The sequence below is a fragment of the Salmo salar genome, chromosome 23, assembly GCF_965601325.2.
Source record: "Salmo salar chromosome 23, fSalSal1, whole genome shotgun sequence".
Classification (NCBI taxonomy): Eukaryota; Metazoa; Chordata; class Actinopteri; order Salmoniformes; family Salmonidae; genus Salmo; species Salmo salar.
The window spans coordinates 27,520,886-27,542,818 of NC_138313.1; the positions used below are offsets into that span (position 1 = coordinate 27,520,886).

At 44.0% G+C, this 21,933-nt stretch overlaps 1 protein-coding gene across 4 annotated transcripts in view; it reads left to right on the plus strand.

Annotated features, from left to right (window-relative positions):
* The window catches only part of LOC106584319 (tyrosine-protein kinase ABL2), a 42,477-nt gene that overhangs the window by 16,428 nt on the left and 4,116 nt on the right, over window positions 1-21,933 (plus strand). The window contains exons 1-9 of one of the 4 annotated variants that reach the window (XM_014169446.3): window positions 14,425-14,875; window positions 16,382-16,546; window positions 17,779-18,074; window positions 18,282-18,554; window positions 18,866-18,950; window positions 19,073-19,435; window positions 19,548-19,700; window positions 19,822-19,911; window positions 20,384-20,566. In XM_014169446.3, the coding sequence (XP_014024921.1) occupies window positions 14,806-14,875; window positions 16,382-16,546; window positions 17,779-18,074; window positions 18,282-18,554; window positions 18,866-18,950; window positions 19,073-19,435; window positions 19,548-19,700; window positions 19,822-19,911; window positions 20,384-20,566 (1,678 nt within the window). In that variant the 5' untranslated portion in view covers window positions 14,425-14,805. Of the gene's footprint in view, window positions 1-14,424; window positions 14,876-14,924; window positions 15,988-16,381; window positions 16,547-17,778; window positions 18,075-18,281; window positions 18,555-18,865; window positions 18,951-19,072; window positions 19,436-19,547; window positions 19,701-19,821; window positions 19,912-20,383; window positions 21,418-21,933 lie in introns of those variants that run through there. The other 3 variants (XM_014169445.3, XM_014169444.3, XM_045706021.2) reach the window with 3 other exon arrangements.

Here is a 21,933-nt window from a genome sequence, read left to right on the forward strand (position 1 = left end):
GCTAATAAGTCACTCATAAGACAAGAAGGTGTAAGAGTGTGCTTAAACTGTATTTTCATTTACTTTATAGTTCTCACGGAAGGTGATAATTCTGACTAAGCTACAGAATAAAGCCGCCAGTTAAAATCAAGGAACGGTTGTGCTCGTGGTTACTGGAGGGAGTTACAGGAGTGACTTGTCAATTAAGCTAAGAATATTTTTGAACTTTGTCAGAATTAAGTGTTCAGTATTGAATAGAGATGTCCTAGCCAATTTTAACCGTTTGAGACACTTTTACAATCACCGTATGCACCATTGGTATCATTGACTGCGCACCCAAAACTGCATGTCAGCAGTTAATATGATGGTTGTGGTTATATGAGTGCCGGTGGAAATTAATTTTGGGACATGACAATGATATTTAATACATGCTAAATAACCAGACAAACTCTATGCTCTTTTGAATCTATACTGAACAAAAATATAAAATCAACATGCAGTCATTTCAAAGATTTTACGGAGTTGCAGTTCATAAAAGGAAATCAATCAATTGAAATAAATAAATTAGGCCCTAATCTATGGATTCCACATGACTGGGAATACAGATATGCATCGGTTGGTCACAGATACCTTTAAAAAAATGTAGGGCCGTGGATCAGAAAACCAGTCAGTATCTGGTGTGACCACCAATGGCTGTGCGAAGATATTTGTGGGACCTGGAACACGCTGTCATACACGTCAATCCAGGGCTTCCCAAACATGCTCAATGGGTGACATGTCTGAGAATGCAGGCCAAGGAAGAACAGGGACATTTTCAGGAATTGTGTACAGATCCTTGCGACATGGGGCAGTGCATTATCATGCTGAAACATGAGGTGATGGCGGTGGATGAATGGCATGACAATGGGCCTCAGGATCTCTCCACGGTATCTGTGCGTTCAAGTTGCCATCAATAAAATGCAGTTGTGTTCATTGCCCGTAGCTTATGCCTGCCCATAACATAACCACAACGCCACCAACGGGCACTCTGTTCACAATGTTGACATCAGCAAAACGCTTACCCACTCAACGTGGTTGTGAGACGTGTTCGACCGGCTGCCAAATTCTCTAAAACGATGTTGGTGGTTTGTGGTAGAGAAATTAACATTACATTTTCTGGCAACGGCTCTGGTGGACATTCCTGCAGTCAGCATGCCAATTGCACGTTCCCTAAAAACTTTGGACATCTGTGGCATTGTGTTGTGACAACTGCACATTTTAGAGTGGCATTTTCTTGTCCCCAGCACAAGGTATTCCTGTGTAATTATCTCTCGCTTTCTCGCTCACTACTTGTCTATTTGGACAACTTAAAATCTAATCTGCTTCTCAGACAAATCTTTATTTGCCCCGGGCAAGCGGACAAGCGTTAAAGTCGAGCCCTGACATCAGCAGACCACTTTTGTGGTATGGGAAAAATAGAAAAAATTGGGATTTTGGGTTGTGGTTATCCTTTAATGCAAGTGCGCACCAGAAAGAGACTTTTGTTTGGTTTGCCATGTTTCTATAGCACTTGTGATTGCAGCGTTTGCACAACAAATGGCCACTGGATTGATGTAAATAATCATATCATTCTGCCAGGTAGGCATGTGCTACTTTGTAGTTAACATTTTAATTGAGAAGGTTTTTGGGAAAGCCTTTTCATCTCCACCAGAAGAAGGTTATCATTAGCATCATCGCTAACGGCTACACAAAGTGTAGACATACGCGCGCACCACACACAGAGGGGCATTCCTGTGCCGTTTCAGAAGGTTGAAGGAAAATACAAATCGCCAATGCATTTTGATCATGGCATATGATAACTTGGGCTAATTAATTCTTTTTCTAATAAGTTCAATACATTTTTTAATATTGTTGAATTCCGTTTTAAATGTCGTCTGAATTTTGTGATTCCATTTTACCGCAACACTGATTTTATTGGGCCCTGAGAATATCACCCCATCCGATTGGGCAAGGCCCTCCCCAACCCTATGCTCTCTGTCTGGCTGTCTTAAGCTGGGCCTCTCCTGAGATCTGCTGGATCTTGTCCTTGTGGTGGATGATGCCAATCACCACCACACCCTTCTGCTGCGTCACACAGCCTAGCACAACGCAACTGTAGACTACTGCCAGGCCCAGACACATACTTCAGTTTCTACAAAGTGAGTGGCCCAATGAGCGTCACACATTACATAATAGGGGTGCTCTTCAAGTTTTTGCATTGAACAAAACAAGAGCAGGCACATGCCAAATGTTTTGACTAACTTCATTTTCCACTCTTCATTGTTTGATTTGGACATAAACAACACTAACTTAACATTGTGCAAGATTTAATTTAGGCAATAATAGTCTTGCGTTTTGATTTTGTTTACCTTGGATCAGACTCAAAACATCAATAGGAACATCAGTCAGTCTCGGTATGGAATAATTTTCAGCCTCACTCAACTATCAGGTGCCTCCAAAATGTTTAAAGGAAAGGTGAGGCATAGCAGAAGGCCTTCCTGTAGTCCAGTGTTTCCAAACTCCAGTCATCTGGTATCCCCAACGGCGCACACTTTTCTGTTGTTGTAGCCCCTGCCAAATTAACCTGATGCAACTCATTCATCAGGTGGGCTTGTCCAGGGCTACAACAAAAATGTGTACTTTTGGGGGTACACAAGGACTGGTGTTGGGTAAACACTGCTCTAGTCCACTACAGAGAATTATGTAGATCACCACTTACTGTGTTGTGCGCAAGCCTGGGAGGATGCACTTACTCCACATTAACCAATTAAAGGGCTGTGGTGGGCAGGCGGAGGGCAAGAGGCCCATTATTAAAATGTCTGATTTACAGGCCATTGCCCAGTCTGTAATTTGTGCATGCTTAGTGGAGCATGGCTAGATGAAAGATGCATGGCGTTTCCCAGCACCCTGGCGTCTCATTATTTGCTCACTGACATTTATGGGACCAGGATGTAGATGGGCAGGGGGGTTGAGGGGTCCTGCCAGTAAGGCCTATTAGCGCCACTAAGGCGCTGACTAGACCGTAAGGGCTTTGGTGCTGTCCTCTTCCATTATGGTTTGCACAACCACTACCACCACTATAGCTACTCAGAGCTCTCTGGATCAAACTTCAGCTGTTCATCCTTATCTGCCTGATTTAGGGAAAGTTGTTAATCAATTATGTCAATCTTAAGTCTGTGTTTCCTGAATGTGTAGGCCAAATGAAATAGTTGGGTGATCAGTGTTTAAGGAAAGTTGCATCATTAGCCAGGGCTCGACATTAACGCTTGTCCGCTTGCCCGGGGCAAGTGTTTTTGTTTTGGGGGACAAATAGATTATACATATAAGTTGTCCGAATGGACAAGTAAAGAAGAAAAACACGCAAAAATCACAGTCAAACAATTACAGTTTAGTCATTTTAGCAGTTTAGCATTTTAGCAGTTAGATTACTCCAATCATAATTGGATCAAAGTGTCCTCCTGGTGCAATGGTTTGCTCCCTGTCCTCCCAATCTCTGCTGAGCGCATCAGAGTATAATTATTGTAGGCCTGCGTTGAAAGGCACGCTCGGTCGCGAGATGCGTTGTTGATGATAATTGCCAGTGAGTTCTCATTTTTGGTCAGTAATGAAAATCCTGAAAAAGCCATGCTGTTTGTATGTGTACGAACTAAATAACCAGCCAAACTACACAATATACACTCTATATACAAAAGTATGTGGACACCCCTTCAAATTAGTGAATTTGGATATTTCAGCCACACCCATTGCTGACAAGTGTATAAAATCGAGCACGCAACCATGCAATCTCCATAGACAAACATTGGCAGTAGAATGGCCTTACTGAAGAGCTCAGTGACTTTCCACGTGGCACCATCATAGGATGCCACCTTTCCAACAAGTCAGTTTGGTACATTTCTGCCCTGCTGGTTGACTGGGGTAGCTCTAAGTGCTGTTATTCTGAAGTGCAAAAGTGTAGTAGCAACAACTCAGCCGCGAAGTGGTAGGACACACAAGCTCACAGAACGTGAGTGCTGAAGTGCATTTAAAAAAATATCTGTCTTGGTTGCAACACTTACTACCGAGTTCCCAACTGCCTCTGGAAGCAACATTGGAACAATAACTTTTAGTCTGGAGCTTCGTGAAATGGGTTTCCATGGTCGAACAGCCGCACGCGTACAAGCCTAAGTTCACCATGCGCAATGCCAAGCGTCGGCTGGAGTGGTGTAAAGCTCGCCGCTGTTGTACTCTGGAGCAGTGGAAACGCATTCTCTGGAATCACGCTTCACCATCTGGCAGTCCGAATAACGAACCTCTCTCCTGGCATCAGCCAAACCCAGATAACTGCCCGAATACGAAAGGGGGAACTGTAATGTTTGGTGGAGGAGGATTAATGCTCTGGGGCTGTTTTTCATGGTTCAGGCTTGGCCCCTTGTGGCTGAATGGAAGCAAGTATCTACAGCAATGTTCCAACATCCAGTGGAAAGCCATCCCAAAAGAGTGGAGGCTGTTATAGCTGTAAAGGAGGGACCAACTCCATATTAATGTCCATGATTTTGGAAGTAGATGTTCAAAGAGCAGGTGTCCACATACTTTTGGTAATGTGGTATTTTGAATCGGCTATCTCTCAAGTTAATCATTTAGCTATTAGCATGTACGATGTCCTAAAATAACTTTCCACCGGCACTCGTGTATAACCGCAAATGGCCAACACGCCGTAGTTGATATGGGTGTGCAGTTGATGAAACCAATGGAGCATACTCCGGTTGTAAAACCGTCTCTCAAGTGCTCAAAATTGGCTAGAATTCTGGCACTGTAATTCTGACAAAGTAAAAAAATATTCTTAGAATAGCCTAATTGACAAGTAACTCCGATATTACAAAGCTCTCCCCTGAACACTGAATATTTTACCTTTACAAATAAATGAACATCTTAGTTGGCTACCTTGCCACCTTAGCCATTTGGTCCATGGTTTATTTAATGAGGGAATTATTTTGTTAAGAGACAAGTATTTGGTTGTGATTGTAATGTTGTAGGATGGCCAACCCTCCTCCAGGAGAGCTACTGGGTGTGCAGGGTTTTGCTACAGCCCTGCTCAAACACACAACATTGTAGAAGAAAAAAATCAGCTGCTCAATAGGACCTTGATAAGCTGACTGTGTTTGAGCAGGGTTGGATAAACAGCCTGCACACCCAGTAACTTTCCAGATGGAGGGTTGACAGACCACGTGTTATATTGTAGCCTATCAGTGCAGTATTTTACTTTGTGGAGGGATAAGTGCCTTAGTCAAGGCCACAATGGCAGGAGATCTAATGCATGGGATCAGAGACCAGCAGCCTTCCATTGTCAATACCAGTGATAATAAGGAAGGTTATTTTGCAAAGTGGTTCCTTGCATCATACAACACAATTTTCAGCTACCTTTTCGGCCTATGGTGTAAGACAATTTTGTATTTTTGAGCTTTCAGACAAGTGAAAAATCAGCCTTACTTGGCTGAAAAAGTTCATGTCAATACCTGTTAGAATTGTCTGTCGCTTTGTTCTATACTTTAATGTCGCCCCATGTGTTTTTTTTTTGGCAGTGCTGTGGAACAATGTGACTCAACTGTCTGGAAGAATATTATTATTAGCCCCTGCTGTGTTGAAATCAGATTACACTGATGACTTGTCAAGTTAATTCTAAACTCTATTCAGTGACAATAGGCGTTATCGGGACAACATTTTAATTGACATAATATGTACATACACTTTCCAATTTGACATTAGCTACGGGAATGACACGAGCCAAGAGGGTTCAGTTGATGTTCTTGCTTCGCAGCTCAAAAGTACCATAAATGTCATATTAGCCACTATCCAGGAGGCTAAGCATTGCTAACTATATTAGACCTACTACACTCTTAATTATTTCAACAAAACCATATTACACTCTTGAATAACTCAACAATTCACAAGCATGTGCAGACAAAGGGTTTATTTTCACAGCTGCACACTCATTACATTTTAGCTTCAAGACAAAAGCAGAGTTACTGTTAATTAAAGCTAACAACATGTGTTCAAGTAACGTGAGCCATTCAAAAATGAACGATCACCCCTCCAATATGAATATAAAAGTACAGTAGACCTACCTTACAACAAACCATGCTTCTTTTATCAATATCAGGCAAATCATTAGGCTGCATATGGTAAAAGCAAATTGCAACTGAAAATGTGGGTGTAATTCACCAGGGAGTTGAGATGTTGAGCTGTTTTATATGGAAGCCCATTCCCACCACCCCAAAATAGAATGCATATAAAGCATTTTGTTACGTCACAGCCTTATTCTAACATTTTGTCAAAAAAGATACTCATCAATCTACACACAATAATAATGACAAACCCCCCAAAAAGTTATTTATTTTTGGTGAATTTACTTTTGAAAAGAATTACATTTACATAAGTATTCAGATGCTTTACTCAGTACTTTGAGGATGTAATCGTTGCCAAAGGTGCTTAAAGTCTTCTTGGGTATGATGCTACAAGCTTGGCAAACCTGTATTTGGGGCATTTCTCCCATACTTCTCTGCAGATCCTCTCCAGCTCAGGTTGAATGGGGAGCATTGCTGCACAGCTATTTTCAGGTCTCTCCAGAGATGTTAGATCAGGTTCAAGTCCGGGCTCTGGCTGGGCCACTCAAGGACGTTCAGAGACTTGTCCCGAAGCCACTCCTGCGTTGTCTTGGCTGTATGCTTTAGAGGTCGACCGATTTAATCGGAATGGCCGATTTTTAATTAGGGCCGATTTAAAGTTTTCATAACAATCGGTAATCTGCATTTTTTTGGACACCGATCATGGCCGATTACATTGCACTCCACGAGGAGACTGCGTGGCAGGCTGACCTACCTGTTGTGCAGCAAGGAGCCAAGGTAAGGTGCTAGCAAGCATTTAAAGTATCTTATAAAATACAATCAATCTTTACATAATCACTAGTTAACTACACATGGTTGATGATATTACTAGTTTATCTAGCTTGTCCTGCGTTTCATATAATCGATGCGGTGCCTGTTCATTTATCATTGAATCACAGCCTACTTTGCCAAACGGCTGATTTAACATGCGCATTCGCGAAAAAGCACTGTCATTGCACCAATGTGTACCTAACCATAAACATCAATGCCTTTCTTAAAATCAATACACAATAATTTATTTTTAAACCTGCATATTTAGTTAATATTGCCTGCTAACATGAATTTCTTTTAACTATGGAAATTGACACTTCTCTTGCGTTCTGTGCAACAGAGTCGGGGTACATGCAGCAGTTTGGGCCGTCTGGCTCGTTGCGAACTGTGTGAAGACCAACTTCGCCAAACGGGGGATGACTTAACCTCTCTGGGCTAGGCGGGACGAATTCGTCCCACCTACGTAACAGCCACTTGCAGCCTGTGGCGCGATTTTCAAAACATTAAAAATCCTATTACTTCAATTTCTCAAACATATGACTATTTTACAGCTATTTAAAGACAAGACTCTCGTTAATCTAACCACACTGTCCGATTTCAAAAAGGCTTTACAACGAAAGCAAAACATTAGATTATGTCAGCAGAGTACCAAGCCAGAAATAATCAGACACCCATTTTTCAAGCCAGCATATAATGTCACCAAAACCCAGAAGACAGCTAAATGCAGCACTCACCTTTGATGATCTTCATCAGATGACAACCCTAGGACATTATGTTATACAATACATGCATGTTTTGTTCAATCAAGTTCATATTTATATCAAAAACCAGCTTTTTACATTAGCATGTGACGTTCAGAACTAGCATACCCCCCGCAAACTTCCGGGGAATTCGCTAACATTTTACTAAATTACTCACGATAAACGTTCACAAAAAGCATAACAATTATTTTAATAATTATAGATAAAGACCTCCTCTATGCACTCGATATGTCCGATTTTAAAATAGCTTTTTGGTGAAAGCACATTTTGCAATATTCTAAGTACATAGCCCAGGCATCACGGGCTCGCTATTTAGACACCCGGCAAGTTTAGCACTCACCATAATCATATTTACCATTATAAAAGTTTCATTACCTTTTGTTGTCTTCGTCAGAATGCACACCCAGGACTGCTACTTCAATAACAAATGTTGGTTTGGTCCAAAATAATCCATCGTTATATCCGAATAGCGGCGTTTTGTTCGTGCGTTCCAGACACTATCCGAAATGGTAAAGAAGTGTCGCGCGCATGGCGCAATTCGTGACAATAAAATTCTAAATATTCCATTACCGTACTTCGAAGCATGTCAACCGCTGTTTAAAATCAATTTTTACGCCATTTTTCTCGTAGAAAAGCGATAATATTCCGACAGGGAATCTCCTTTTCGGCAAACAGAGGAAAAAATCACAAAGGCGGGGGCGGTCCGGTCACGCGCATAAGCCCAGAGTTCCTTGATCGGCCACTTGAGAAAGGCGATAATGTGTTTCAGCCTGGGGCTGGAATGACGACATTCTGTTTTTTCCCGGGCTCTGAGCGCCTATGGACGACGTGGGAAGTGTCACGTTAGAGCAGAGATCCTTAGTAAAAGATAGAGATGGAAAAGAAGTTCAAGAAATGGTCAGACAGGCCACCTCCTGTAAAGGAATCTCTCAGGTTTTGACCTGCCATTTGAGTTCTGTTATACTCACAGACACCATTCAAACAGTTTTAGAAACTTTAGGGTATTTTCTATCCATATGTAATAAGTATATGCATATTCTAGTTACTGGGTAGGAGTGGTAACCAGATTAAATCGGGTATGTTTTTTATCCAGCCGTGTCAATACTGCCCCCTAGCCCTAACAGGTTTTAACAAAAGCGCATTTGCGAAAAAAGCACAATTGTTGCACGAATGTACCTAACCATAAACATCAATGCCTTTCTTAAAATCAATACACAGAAGTATATATTTTTTAAACCTGCATATTTAGTTTAAATAAAACCAGGTTAGCAGGCAATATTTAACTAGGGAAATTGTCACTTCTCTGTGCGTTCATTGCACGCAGAGTCAGGGTATATGCAACAGTTTGGGCCGCCTGGCTCCTTGCAAACTAATTTGCCAGAATTTTCCGTAATTATGACATAACATTGAAGGTTGTGCAATGTAACAGCAATATTTAGACTTAGGGATGCCACCCGTTAGATAAAATACAGAACGGTTCCGTATTTCACTGAAAGAATAAATGTTTTGTTTTCGAGGTGATAGTTTCCAGATTCGACCATATTAATGACCTAAGGCTCGTATTTCTGTGTGTTATGTTATAATTAAGTCTATTATTTGATAGAGCAGTCTGACTGAGCGGTGGTAGGCAGCAGCAGGCTCGTAAGCATTCATTCAAACAGCACTTTCGTGCGTTTGCCAGCAGCTCTTCGCTGTGCTTCAAGCATTGAGCTGTTCATGACTTCAAGCCTATCAACTCCCGAGATTAGGCTGGTGTAACCGGTGTGAAATGGCTAGCTAGTTAGCAGGGTGCGCGCTGATAGCGTTTCAATCGGTGACGTCACTCGCTCTGAGACCATGAAGTAGTTGTTCCCCTTGGGTAACGATGCTTCGAGGGTGGCTGTTGTCGACGTGTTCCTGGTTCGAGGTAGGAGCGAGGAGATGGACGGAAGCTATACTGTTACACTGGCAATACTAAAGTGCCTATAAGAACATCCAATAGTCAAAGGTATATGAAATACAAATGGTATGGAGAGAGAGTCCTATAATAACTACAACCTGAAACTTCTAACCTGGGAATATTGAAGACTCATGTTAACCTCTTGACGGTCGCCTAGGATAGGGGGCGCCACAGCGCGTTTTGAAAAAAATTTGTGCCCATTTTAAACGGCCTACTACTCAAACTCAGAAGCTAGGATATGCATATAATTAATACTTGTGTATAGAAAACACCCTAAAGTTTATAAAACTGTTTGAATGGTGTCTGTGAGTATAACAGAACTCATATGGCAGTCAAAACCCCGAGACAGATCGAAACAGGAAGTGGAATTCTGAATTGCGAACTCAACTTCATCACGTTGCCTATTAATCACACCGTGAGCTATGGTTCATTGAGCACTTCCTATTGCTTCCACTAGATGTCCCCAGTCTTTACAAAGTGGTTTGAGTCTCCTACTGTTAAAACTGAATGAATGAGACGCTGTTGAAATTGGTCACATGAGGAGGGCCATCACCATTATGACGCCGGCGGCCCTGGTTACCCTCCCCTTTCGAAACGTTTTGAAAGACAATGCAATCGTCCTCCTTGAATCTTATTGGCTCTCTTGTTGAAAAAGGCCCTGAAGATTTATGTTATACAACGTTTGACATGTTTGAACGAACCTAAATGGAACAAAAATGAATTTTCTCGAAATAGCTGTCCCGCGGCCGACGGAGCATTTGGATCAGCCTTCAGACGCGCTAACAAGAACAAGCTCTTGGAACATAAAGGAGTAATTTTTTCGAACGAAAATACATTTGTTGTGGACCTGGGATTCCTGGAAGTGCTTTCTGATGAAGACAACCAAAGGTAAGGGATTATTGACAATAGTATACAAGACTAGATGTGATATGCGATTGTTCCAAGATGGCGCTGACCTGTAACGTTAGCCTATTTTTCAGAGTATCGCATCCCCTTTCATCGCAAAGTATGATTACCCAGTAAAGTTATTTTTAAATCTGGCATTACAGGTGCTTTCAAGAGATATTCATCTATAAATCTTAGAATGACAATATTACATTTAAAACAAGTTTTAGAATAGTAATTTAGTAAATTGTAGCGCTGTTTCATTGGATGCATTTGAGGGAAAATAGTTAGTCAACGTTACGCACCGATGTAAAATGCTGTTTTTATATATAAATATGAACTTTATCGAACAAAAGAATGCATGTATTGTGTAACATGATGTCCTAGGTGTGTCATCTGATGAAGATTGTCAAAAGTTAGTGCTGCATTTAGCTGTTTTTTGGTTATTTGTGATGCATGTGGTTGGTCGGAAAATGGCTATGTGGCTACTTTTACGATATACTCCTCTAACATAATCTAATGTTTTGCTTTTGCTGTAAAGCCTTTTTGAAATCGGACAACGTGGTTCGATTCAGGAGAGGTGTATCTATAAAACGATATAATTTGAGAGAAAAAAATTGAACAAATTTTTTTATTAAATTTTGTTATGCTAATGGCGATATGATTTTTCGCTGGATGTCCGTCCCGAGGCCGCACAGGGGTTAAAAGGAACTACCAGCTTTCATATGTTCTCATGTTCTGAGCAAGGAACTTAAACGTTAGCTTTTTTACATGGCACATATAGCACTTTTACTTTCTTGTCCAGCACTTTGTTTTTGCATTATTTAAACCAAATTGAACATGTTTCATTATTTATTTGAGGCTAAATAGATTTTATTAATGTATTATATTAAGTGTTCATTCAGTATTGTTGTAATTGTCATTATTACAACAACAACAACAAAAAATAGTCCGATTTTAATCGGTATCGGCTTTGTTTGGTCCTCCCAATAATCGGTATCGGCGTTGAAAAATCATAATCGGTTGACCTCTAGTATGCTTAGGGTCGTTGACCTGGTGGAAGGTTAACCTTCGTCCCAGTCTGAGGTCCTGAGTGCTCTAGAGCAGGTTTTCATCAAGGATCCCTCTGTACTTTGCTCCGTTCATCTTTATCCTGACTATTCTACCAGTCCCTGCTGCTGAAAAACATCACCGCACGATGCTGCCGCCACCATGCTTCACCGTGACTGGTTTCCTCCAGACGTGACACTTGGCATTCAGGCCAGAGAGTTCAATCTTGGTTTCATCAGACCAGACGGTCTTGTTTCTTAGAGTCTGTAGGTGATCAACTAAGACCATATCTCAACATTTTGACTATGGGGTATTGTGTGTAGATTGATGGAAAACATTTAATTGAATCAATTTTAGAACAAGGCTGTAATGTGGAAAATGTCAAGGGATTGGAATACTTTCCGAATGCACTGTATTGGTTATGTTTCTTCATTTGTAGCATTGTGTGGTGATTTCCATCTATCCCTGTTGCAGAGATGAGCACAGTAGGACCACCGGGAAACGTGTGGCGAGCTGGCATTTTACCCAAAAGCATTGAAAAGAGGGACACAGTACTGTTAAGACTGATTCACCTCATGATGTTTTTGACAGGATTTAGTTTTCATCCTCCCTAGGACCAGGAGTAAAAAAACAAACAAAAAAACATATGACCTGATTAGGAATGATGTGGTCCCATTGTAGCCCATATAAAACAATTTTTTTTCTGCAGTTTAATTTATTACTGTGTCATACCAGGAGTTTTACCTGGTTAGGTTGTGCAGGAAAACCGTTCCCTCCCACTCATTTTTTTGTTTGAACGACTATCTAAACATTTTGACTTACGTAGTTTGACAGACACATCTAGAAATGTACTTGCATATCTAAAAATTTGAGATGGTAGTCCTATTGACTTTTTTTATGAAAAAAAACAATGTGACTGGAATGGGCTTCCGTAGTTTGACTCAGTGCAGGCGGCAGCTTCTGTCACAATTTCAGAATGTAACTGCAATTTCAGGTTGTTAACAGCCTAACTCGATTAAAAACAAGTCTCAAATTTAAGGAAAATATCTATCCATTTTAGCTGTTTCAAAAACATTGCTCTACTATTACCATTTATACTGTAGTAGTGTTCAGCTCAATGAGACGAGTGAGTGTCTGAGGTAGCGCTTGAGTCGTGATAGTTTAGGAAGTTTACACAACAGTATGGTCTCGAGAATTGATACCTCTTGAGAACCTCTCGAAAATATCCCTTTGCTATCGTCAATGTGAAAACGGACTAATGCTCACTTTGTCTGGAGAGGTAACAAATTAAGGATGATGGTCCACTTTTCCTAATCGAACAAACCGCTAGAGATGGACTCCCCACACTTGTGATGTGAATGGTGACATTGTGTGTGTCCTCATTAACAACAGATGGCTGCTGCCAACTCTGCCACAGCCTCTTCACTAGACTCCTTCATGGGGATCTCTGTCTGTACCACTGTCCTACAGATTTGAGTTGAAGTGGCAATGTCCACTGCTGTTCAGCTAAAGGTCCGTCAGCCTGTTCTGACCCATTATTCCTCTGGCTTAAGGCCTGTCAGCCTGTTCTGACCCACTGTTCCTCTTGCTAAAGACCTGTCTGTGTGTTCATCCCTCATTCATTTGTCTTGTGGTGTGTTGTGTACCTCTCATCAGTGACATTGTCTCAACTTATTGTTTACATTTCGTCTGGCTCTATCTGAACACTGTCATTATTCCTGAGTTATTTATGGCCGTGATGTTGCTTTGTTTTGCAATGGGGCAATAAAATATTCCCAGGCCAGAGGACGGTCGTGCTGCATAATATTGCATGTGGTTTAGGTGCTGTCAGTCGTGTCTCGTTGTAATAGGCTAATTGTATTACACTGACTGAGGCCTGGTCATGTTTTGTATTAGGTTCGGTAGTGTGACAGGGCACAGTGAAAGGATTCACATGTGGTCCTGTACAGGGATTGGAAGGGTGCAGAGGTAGCTGGTTCAGCTGCCACATGCCTGGACAGACCATACTAACAGCTGCGGGAGCGGCTGGGGCGGGATAGGGTGACCAGGGGAGTCAGTCTTTCTCAATATGCCCATTGAGCTGAAGCAGGGCTGGATGGGCACCACTGTCTCAGCTGTCTGGGGCTGTCATGGCCAATTCCCAGAGTCCCTGCCCCCAGTCCTCAGCCGTTCTACGCACCAAAGGCACGCACCCATACTGGCAATCTGACAGGCACACGATGTACCTCATGCATGACATGCCAACTGGTGTGGATCAATCTGAAGATGTCCACAGCCTCACTGAGGAATAGTCAATAGTTGTAAAATGAGACCTGAGGCTTATGACTTGCCAAACAGTGGTTGTTGTTGGTGATTCATATTCCAGATCAGCTATTTATTTTCTATCATTCTTGTGTTGAATGAGTTTATTATTCAATGATTTGTGATTAAAAGTTTAGATCAATTAATCGTATCCTTAGTTGATATAGAAAATTGAATTAATACATAGACATTTGGCCATTATCTGACTGCAATTATTTAACACTTCATGAGTTGAATTTCAAATGTTCTCCAGCTCTCAGTAGAAAAGAGGATTGAGGCTGACTGTGTAAAAGTATTGCGGCCTGCACTGTGCACTCTGTAGTGTATGATAGAAGTGTGATGTGCTGCAGCAGTGTTGTTCTGACATGAGGCCATCGAGGCCTTGTAGCAGTTGCAGTGCCCTCTTGCCCTTCCTCCACCCCCCCCCCCCCCCCCACCCCCCCCTCCTCCTCAGTCTGTTCAGCCCCTTCCTGGAGGCTATGAGTGGGTCTCGGCACGTGGCACAGGGGCCCTCTCCCATAGGCCCACTAGAACGGCCATCTGCTGTGGACCTCATGACTGCCCCTACCCCACGCTTTGTTCTGTTCCTAAAGAGACCTCCACCACAACTCACTTCCCCAGTGAGCTCAGCTTTCCTCTGTCTGACACACACAGCAAGCCCCTCTCTGTGGGATTTCACCACGGAGAACCATGATCATGGATTTACTTCCCTGTACCAGCCTTGGAAAGTTTGACTTTTGAAACCCACATCAAAAGCTGAGAGTGGAAGCCTCTGGGTTGAAAAGCAAACCCAGCCCAGCGGGAACCTATTCGTAGTGCTTCAGACACCCTAATTCACTCAGGGTGAATAAATCAAATGTGTGGGGGTTCTCAGTGACTCCCTCACTCACTGCCTCTGTGGAGAAGTTTAGAGAGAGGGAACTGGTCAGACGTCTGTGTTGTACTGGGAACGAAGTGGAAGATGTACTGGGAGCTGTGGCTGAGCCAGTTGACGGCGACCGACCTGCAGCATATGCTGGTGGGGAACAAAGGTGGGAGAACATGACGCCTAGATGGGGCAGGGTCACACCTGACGTCGTGGCAACTTGTCCTCAGGAGATGTCTTGACGGATTTAATATACTGCTTCCATGTGGTGTACTGTGTATGGACAGAGTTTGCTTGCTAAATATTTTGAATGGAGCGCTGCATACTTAGTTTATTGTGTTTTAGAATGGCGCTCTGTGTACTTTAGTTCAGTGTGTTTCCTGTTTTACTCCCTATTTCACACATTCCACTCATTAGGTTGGATTTGGAGATCTGGGCCATTTTTCAACTATTTGGTTCAGATGCATGACTTCATAGTTGTTGAGGCCAAGCTGGAATTCAACTCAGTCTTGCACAGTGTGTACCCTGACTTATCAGACCCTATTGTTTTTTATGTCTGTGTAGAACGTCATGGTTAAAAGGAAGTGTAATAGGAAGTAATGATGCCTTACAGTAAATTATTTACTGGTAACCATTAGCTACTGACCACCACAGACTTCCACTGATGGTTCCAGTCACTTATTGTACATGCATAACGTGGGTGTAGCCAGCTAGTCATTCTTTTGTTTTATAGGCTCCGTGAATGAGTTGTTACTTTTTCATGTATGGAGAAAATGTAATCTTCCGGCAAGTAGATTGCTCTCTCCATGCCCACTCTCAACTTTCTTTTTAAATGCCTCTTTCATCCTCTCCTTCACTGTCTTTATTTCACTCTTGTCCCTCTCTCCCTGGCAGTCGGTAAGCCCCTTTCAGCAGCTGCCCAGACATGTTGTGGAGGTTGTTGGCAGCTGTTGAGGAGCCCTGTGAGCGAGTGAGGCTCAGGCATGTTGTGTGGGTGGAGGCCCGCAGTATCTTTCCGACCACGCCGACAGACAGCCCCTCCCCGCACCTCCTACACTCTTTATATACAGGCAGGGGAAAAAAAGCCAAGTAGAAAGTTCATGTTGGACCTAGTCCTCACATCTCAGATTAGTGTGTGTGGAAAGTGAAGTGAAGTGGACAGGCAGAGTATGTATTTGAGGACCCTTCAACCCAGCAGCAGTTTTGAGGAAGAGTGGGTTAGGCTGACAGGCCGGCCCTATACTGGGGCAAAGGATGTGGACGGGCCTAGACTCTCAGGTAGCTACTCCTTCAACCGGGCTCTTTCTGTCTGTCTGTCTGTCTGTCTATTTGGGTAGACTCAGGCTGCCTATTCACTGGACAGTTACTGATATTATGTTGGCACTGGTAAATGGCTATTTCAAATATAATTTGAGCCGATTGTTAAAGGAACAGAAGAACAGACTGTGGCAAAACGTAAGTGGGCGATAGGAAAGGGATGCTGGTTTTGGGGTCTCTAAAAGGCAGACTGCATTTGTTATGTGAATTTGTGTACATATGTATGCGTTTTGTTAGGCATATCTGTGGCTATGTTAAATCATGATTTCCAGAGTTTTTAGGCAGCTTGACCTCTGATCCACTCACCAACCTCTTTCTTTATCCATCTCTCCCTGTCCTCTCTCCCTCTCTCCAGAGGCCCTCCACCGGCCCTTCGGCCTGGACTCGGCAGCATTGACGGAGGCGGTACGCTGGAGCTCCAAGGAGAACCTGCTGGGTGCTGCCGAGAGCGATCCCAACCTCTTTGTTGCACTTTATGACTTTGTTGCCAGTGGCGACAACACGCTGAGCATCACGAAAGGTATGTACTCTGAAAGGGCTTTTTATCAATAGGCTTTCCAAACAGATCATCACAAACCACTCCTTTATCTAAAGATGACTCGCTCCCAGAGATATGGGGCAGTTCTTACTGAAGAGATTTCCTCAAAGTATGGTATCATTGTACCATTGAACTATATTTTAGTTTATAACAATTCCTTTGTTCTACTTTCTCGTTGTATTTAATCCGTGTCCCTGCTGATCATACTGGGTAACAAGCTTAAAATAATATGTGGGTGAGAGCGGGACTTTTTAAATTAACTAATATAAAAGCATTAAAGCGATATCTTAATAAGCCGATGCCTGCCTCCACAAGTCACCCCAAGGCTGCTGCCTAAGATGAGGCTAATGCTTAGACTGTGAGTCACTGAGTGCTCAATGGAGAGGCGGGCAGGCCAGCCCTCCCACACCTGTGTTTGACTCCATTGCACTTTTAATGTGTAATCCTTTCAACTGTAATAATAACAGGTGGATAAACCCAGCAGTGGGTGATCAGAGGGTCTCAGATCAATGCCATGCCTCAGACCAGTAATGCCCGCCACGAGCTGCCTGACATTCACTGTTTCCACCCGGAGGCCAGCTCTCTGGCTGCCCACGGTGTGTCGCAGAGGAAACTGTGTAGTGTGACTGTTTTGGCCGGCCCAATGTTGTTTTTCTGCCTCCGCGGCTATCCAGTGTCAATAGAGCCTGTAGCTATGGCCTTTGTGGCACCAGAGGGTATTGAGTCTGCAGCACGCTCGGCTTAGCCCATGATGTACAGAGGGCGAGCGAGTAGGAGAGAGGGAATAAGTGGAAGAAAGCTTGGCTCAGTCCCATCTCCAGGCCGTGCCATAACATCTCACTGTCATTATCTTCTCATTGGGAGCAGCTTTGAATGGCTGCAGGGAGCTGCCGGCCAGCCAGGGCGTGTTTCAGTTCCACAGCCACACAGCTCCTTTACAGTACTGCAGTCTCTCTGTCTCTCTGCAAGAGGCACTCCCTCCAGTCTCCACTGCTGATCTCATAGGAGGCAGACAACGCAGCAGACCAAGTTGCTACATGCCCTGCCCTTCCTCTTGGCACCGCAGTAAATGATGCATCAACGGGGGCTATTTAAAGCCTATGGAGGAGTCAAAAGCGCCAAACTTCAATCGGTGCCAATGTCCTGAAGTGGCTCTAAATGTTTAAAGATGTCCTTTTACCTGACTCTCTCTCTCCCTGTCCCTCTCTGCCCAGGTGAGAAGCTAAGGGTGCTCGGTTACAACCAGAATGGGGAGTGGAGCGAGGTGCGCTCGAAGAACGGCCAGGGCTGGGTGCCAAGCAACTACATTACGCCCGTCAACAGCCTGGAGAAGCACAGCTGGTACCACGGGCCTGTGTCGCGCAGCGCAGCAGAATACCTGCTCAGCAGCCTCATCAACGGTAGCTTCCTGGTCCGGGAGAGCGAGAGCAGCCCAGGACAGCTGTCAATCTCCCTGCGCTACGAGGGAAGAGTCTACCACTACCGCATCAACACTGCTTCAGATGGCAAGGTAGCTAGGGGTCTGGGACCTACAGAGGGGCTGTCTCGCTTCTCTCTCTGTCCTCTCGTCTTCCATCTCTTCACTTTTGTTGTGAAACTGTTCTGTCCCTGCTAATGTCTCTGCTCTGTCTTTTTTTTGCCGTCTCTGGTTCCTCCCCACGGTGCTGCTGTCTCGGTGTGTACACATGTATAACCCTAACCCTCTGTCTGTCCCAAGGTGTACGTCACGGCAGAGAGCCGCTTCAGCACCCTGGCCGAGCTGGTGCACCACCACTCCACCGTGGCCGACGGCCTGGTCACCACACTCCACTACCCGGCGCCCAAGTGCAACAAGCCCACCGTCTACGGCGTGTCGCCCATCCACGACAAGTGGGAGATGGAGCGCACCGACATCACCATGAAGCACAAACTGGGTGGGGGGCAGTACGGAGAGGTGTACGTGGGAGTCTGGAAGAAATACAACCTCACCGTCGCAGTTAAAACACTGAAGGTTTGTCTCTTCTATAGATTGGTGGTGTGATTTGGATGTCGCCTGTAAGGTCCCTCCATCTAGTGTCTCTATTTTGTGAAATCATCTATGGGATCATGGAATATGAAGGAGGCATGGTATTTAGTGGTAGTTGGTCACCACCTGATGGTCGAATGTTGTATTACACCAAAATTAAACTCAATGGTGGTAATGACTACTGTTGGAGAAATGTTTAATTACAGTTTAACTTGTTTTGTTCACCTTGGTTTCCTGGTACTAAGATATTGAATAAATCCAGTGAATATTGACCTTTCTGCTTGTTTGTCTTCCAGGAGGACACCATGGAGGTGGAGGAGTTCCTGAAAGAGGCAGCAGTCATGAAGGAGGTGAAACATCCCAACCTGGTGCAGCTGCTAGGTCAGTGCTGCTCACAGTACAGCTCCACTTAGTAACAGCACATGGGATTTCTACCAGCTGTTGGGTTTCTAGGCTCCAGAGGCGTAGTTACGTCTAACCTCTGTTGGCTTGCCTCTGTCCAGGTGTGTGTACTTTGGAGCCTCCCTTCTACATCGTGACAGAGTACATGCCTCACGGCAACCTGCTGGACTACCTGAGGGAGTGTGACCGGGAGGAGGTAAACGCTGTGGTGCTGCTCTACATGGCCACGCAGATCTCCTCCGCCATGGAGTACCTGGAGAAGAAGAACTTCATCCACCGGGACCTGGCGGCCAGGAACTGTCTGGTGGGGGAGAACAGCGTGGTGAAGGTGGCTGACTTTGGGCTGAGCAGGCTGATGACTGGCGACACGTACACAGCCCACGCCGGAGCCAAGTTCCCCATTAAGTGGACAGCCCCGGAAAGTCTGGCCTACAACACCTTCTCTATCAAGTCTGATGTGTGGGGTGAGTCAGAACCAGATTTTCAAGCACTCTCCTTTTCACCTTCACATGTACTAAATCAGTCAACATCAGCGTGAGTGTTCGTCTCATCCTATGACGATCTCTTGTCCCTCAGCTTTCGGTGTGCTGCTGTGGGAGATAGCGACGTACGGTATGTCTCCGTACCCAGGGATCGACCTGTCTCAGGTATACGACCTGCTGGAGAAGGGCTACCGCATGGAGCAGCCAGAGGGCTGTCCACCTAAAGTCCATGAGCTGATGAGGGCCTGTGAGTATGGGCACTGCACTGAGTACACACAATGTCCCACCAACACACAGTCCCTCACACTATCATCCATTCACTTATAGCTATGGGTTTGACCTTTTATTTTATTTTGGTTTGATATCAGGCTGGCAATGGAGCCCGTTGGACCGACCTTCGTTTGCCGAGACCCACCAGGCCTTTGAGACAATGTTCCACGATTCCAGCATCTCCGAAGGTACTTGTACGACAGTCACATTACTACCCTTAAGGCTTAAACAAGGCATTTAGCTCTGCTGCCTGACTCCATTCAATCCTGTCAGTTGTGGCACGAGAGAGCATACATTTGTGGATATTAGAGCGGGAATGGCTCTTAATGGTGCGTTAACATATCTGTAGGGCCTTTTCATAGTGGTACAGCATGCCTGGTGCCTCTGGGAGAGATGGAGGATGCTATTTGAGTGAGGAAAGGGCATGCTGAGGTGAGGGGAGTACAGGGAGAATGCAGGGCTTTCAGAGAAGCACTATACACTCTAATCATTGGTTTCTGCAGTTATTCCAGTAAATGCAGTACTACTATTTCTAGCAAGGGAATCAATGTGTATAACGATCTAATGTAAAGGTTCACTTAATTAAGCATTCCTTTCCTCTCCTGTGGCTCTCTTTCTCTCTCTTTCTCTCTCTCTCTTTCTCTTACTCTTTCTCTGCAGAGGTAGCAGAGGAGCTGTGTAAGACTGCCGCCTCTGGCCATGCCCCGTCACCACACCCCTTCAGCCACGACATGCCACTGCTGCCCTCGAAGTCGCGCACTCTCAAGATGCACGCGGAGAACAAGGAGAACATCGAGGGGGGTTTGGATGGCAGGCAGGAGCCCAGCACACACGGCCCCTCAGGTACCCGCCTTGCCCGCCTCCATGCCCGCAGGCTGAGGAGAATGGCTGCTGTGTACCTGGCAGACTGAACATCACTGGATCACCTTACCCATCCCCTAAACGCACCATCTTATCTCAGTGTCATTACACAATCACAACACACCTCCTTTAGCGTCATATATAGAGCTTTCCCTCATAATTTATAAAGAATTACTGTAATGTCACTTATCTAGCCTCATGGATAATATGCAGTGGGGACTGTTGCCATATCCAACCACAACACTTAAAGGTCCAATGCAAATCATTTCTGGGTAAAAATTGTCAAAAGGATACAAAAATAGCTTCTTAGCAAACAGCAATTTCTCAAGCAACAATTTTGTTAGGATTGTCTGGGCGTGGTCTGAATGGGGAGGGGAAAACTAGCTGTTATTGTCAGAGTATAATTCAAAACTCATAGTGTGGAAATTTATATAAAACACAGCTAAATCATGTTTTTGACTGCACTGCATTGCCTTTCGCCAAATACCAGATGCATGGTTTAGATTAAATGCATTCTCAATCCTCCCCCATATATAATTCACTATTGAGGATCTGCATGACATTATAAACCACATTTCCATCATATCTTCTTCCCTGACATGATTAGACAAGGCTGGGTAAAAATACCTGTTTTGTACTCCTCTGTGTTCATGTTTGTCACTCATCTTCATTTATATTAAAATAATGATTGAGGGTATTGAATTCTAATCCTCATGTCTCTCCCTGTTGCATCCTTCACACACAACTCACATATAACACCTACAACTCTAACAATCACCAAGAATGACTGCATATGTACCAATACCTGAATTAAAATTGGCTGACCCACAAGAGTATTTTGTATGGTTTTTGAAATGTTGTCTGTCTTGTTTTATGTGCAATCAAGTGACAATAAAGTGTTTTATTGCATGTTGTGTTCATGTGGAAAAACCTAATGCAATCTATGTTCCCCTCAGTCCTTATACTCTCACTCCTTTCTCACACCATTTAATCCTCCCCATGATACTTCTCCACTACCAGTATGATTGATCAGTGAACACACAATAGCAAACACTGCATAGTTTCAAGTTGTATTACTCGTATGTACGAGATACACATGGTATACACCGTCCAACGAAATGCTTAATTGCAGGTTTCCTTCTCGACAATGCATCCCTAAGATAAGTCTGGGATGAGGAAGCTTGAGTGGTGGTGACAAAAGGGAGGTGACTTCCTGTCATGCTGACTCTGCTGCGTGGCTCTCAACAATTACACATATAGAGCAGCTTCACATCCCAAGTACAAGGTGGCACCACAAAGTTATTGAAACAGGAATGGCTCTGAAGAGAGAGAATATGAGCGTTGTCAAA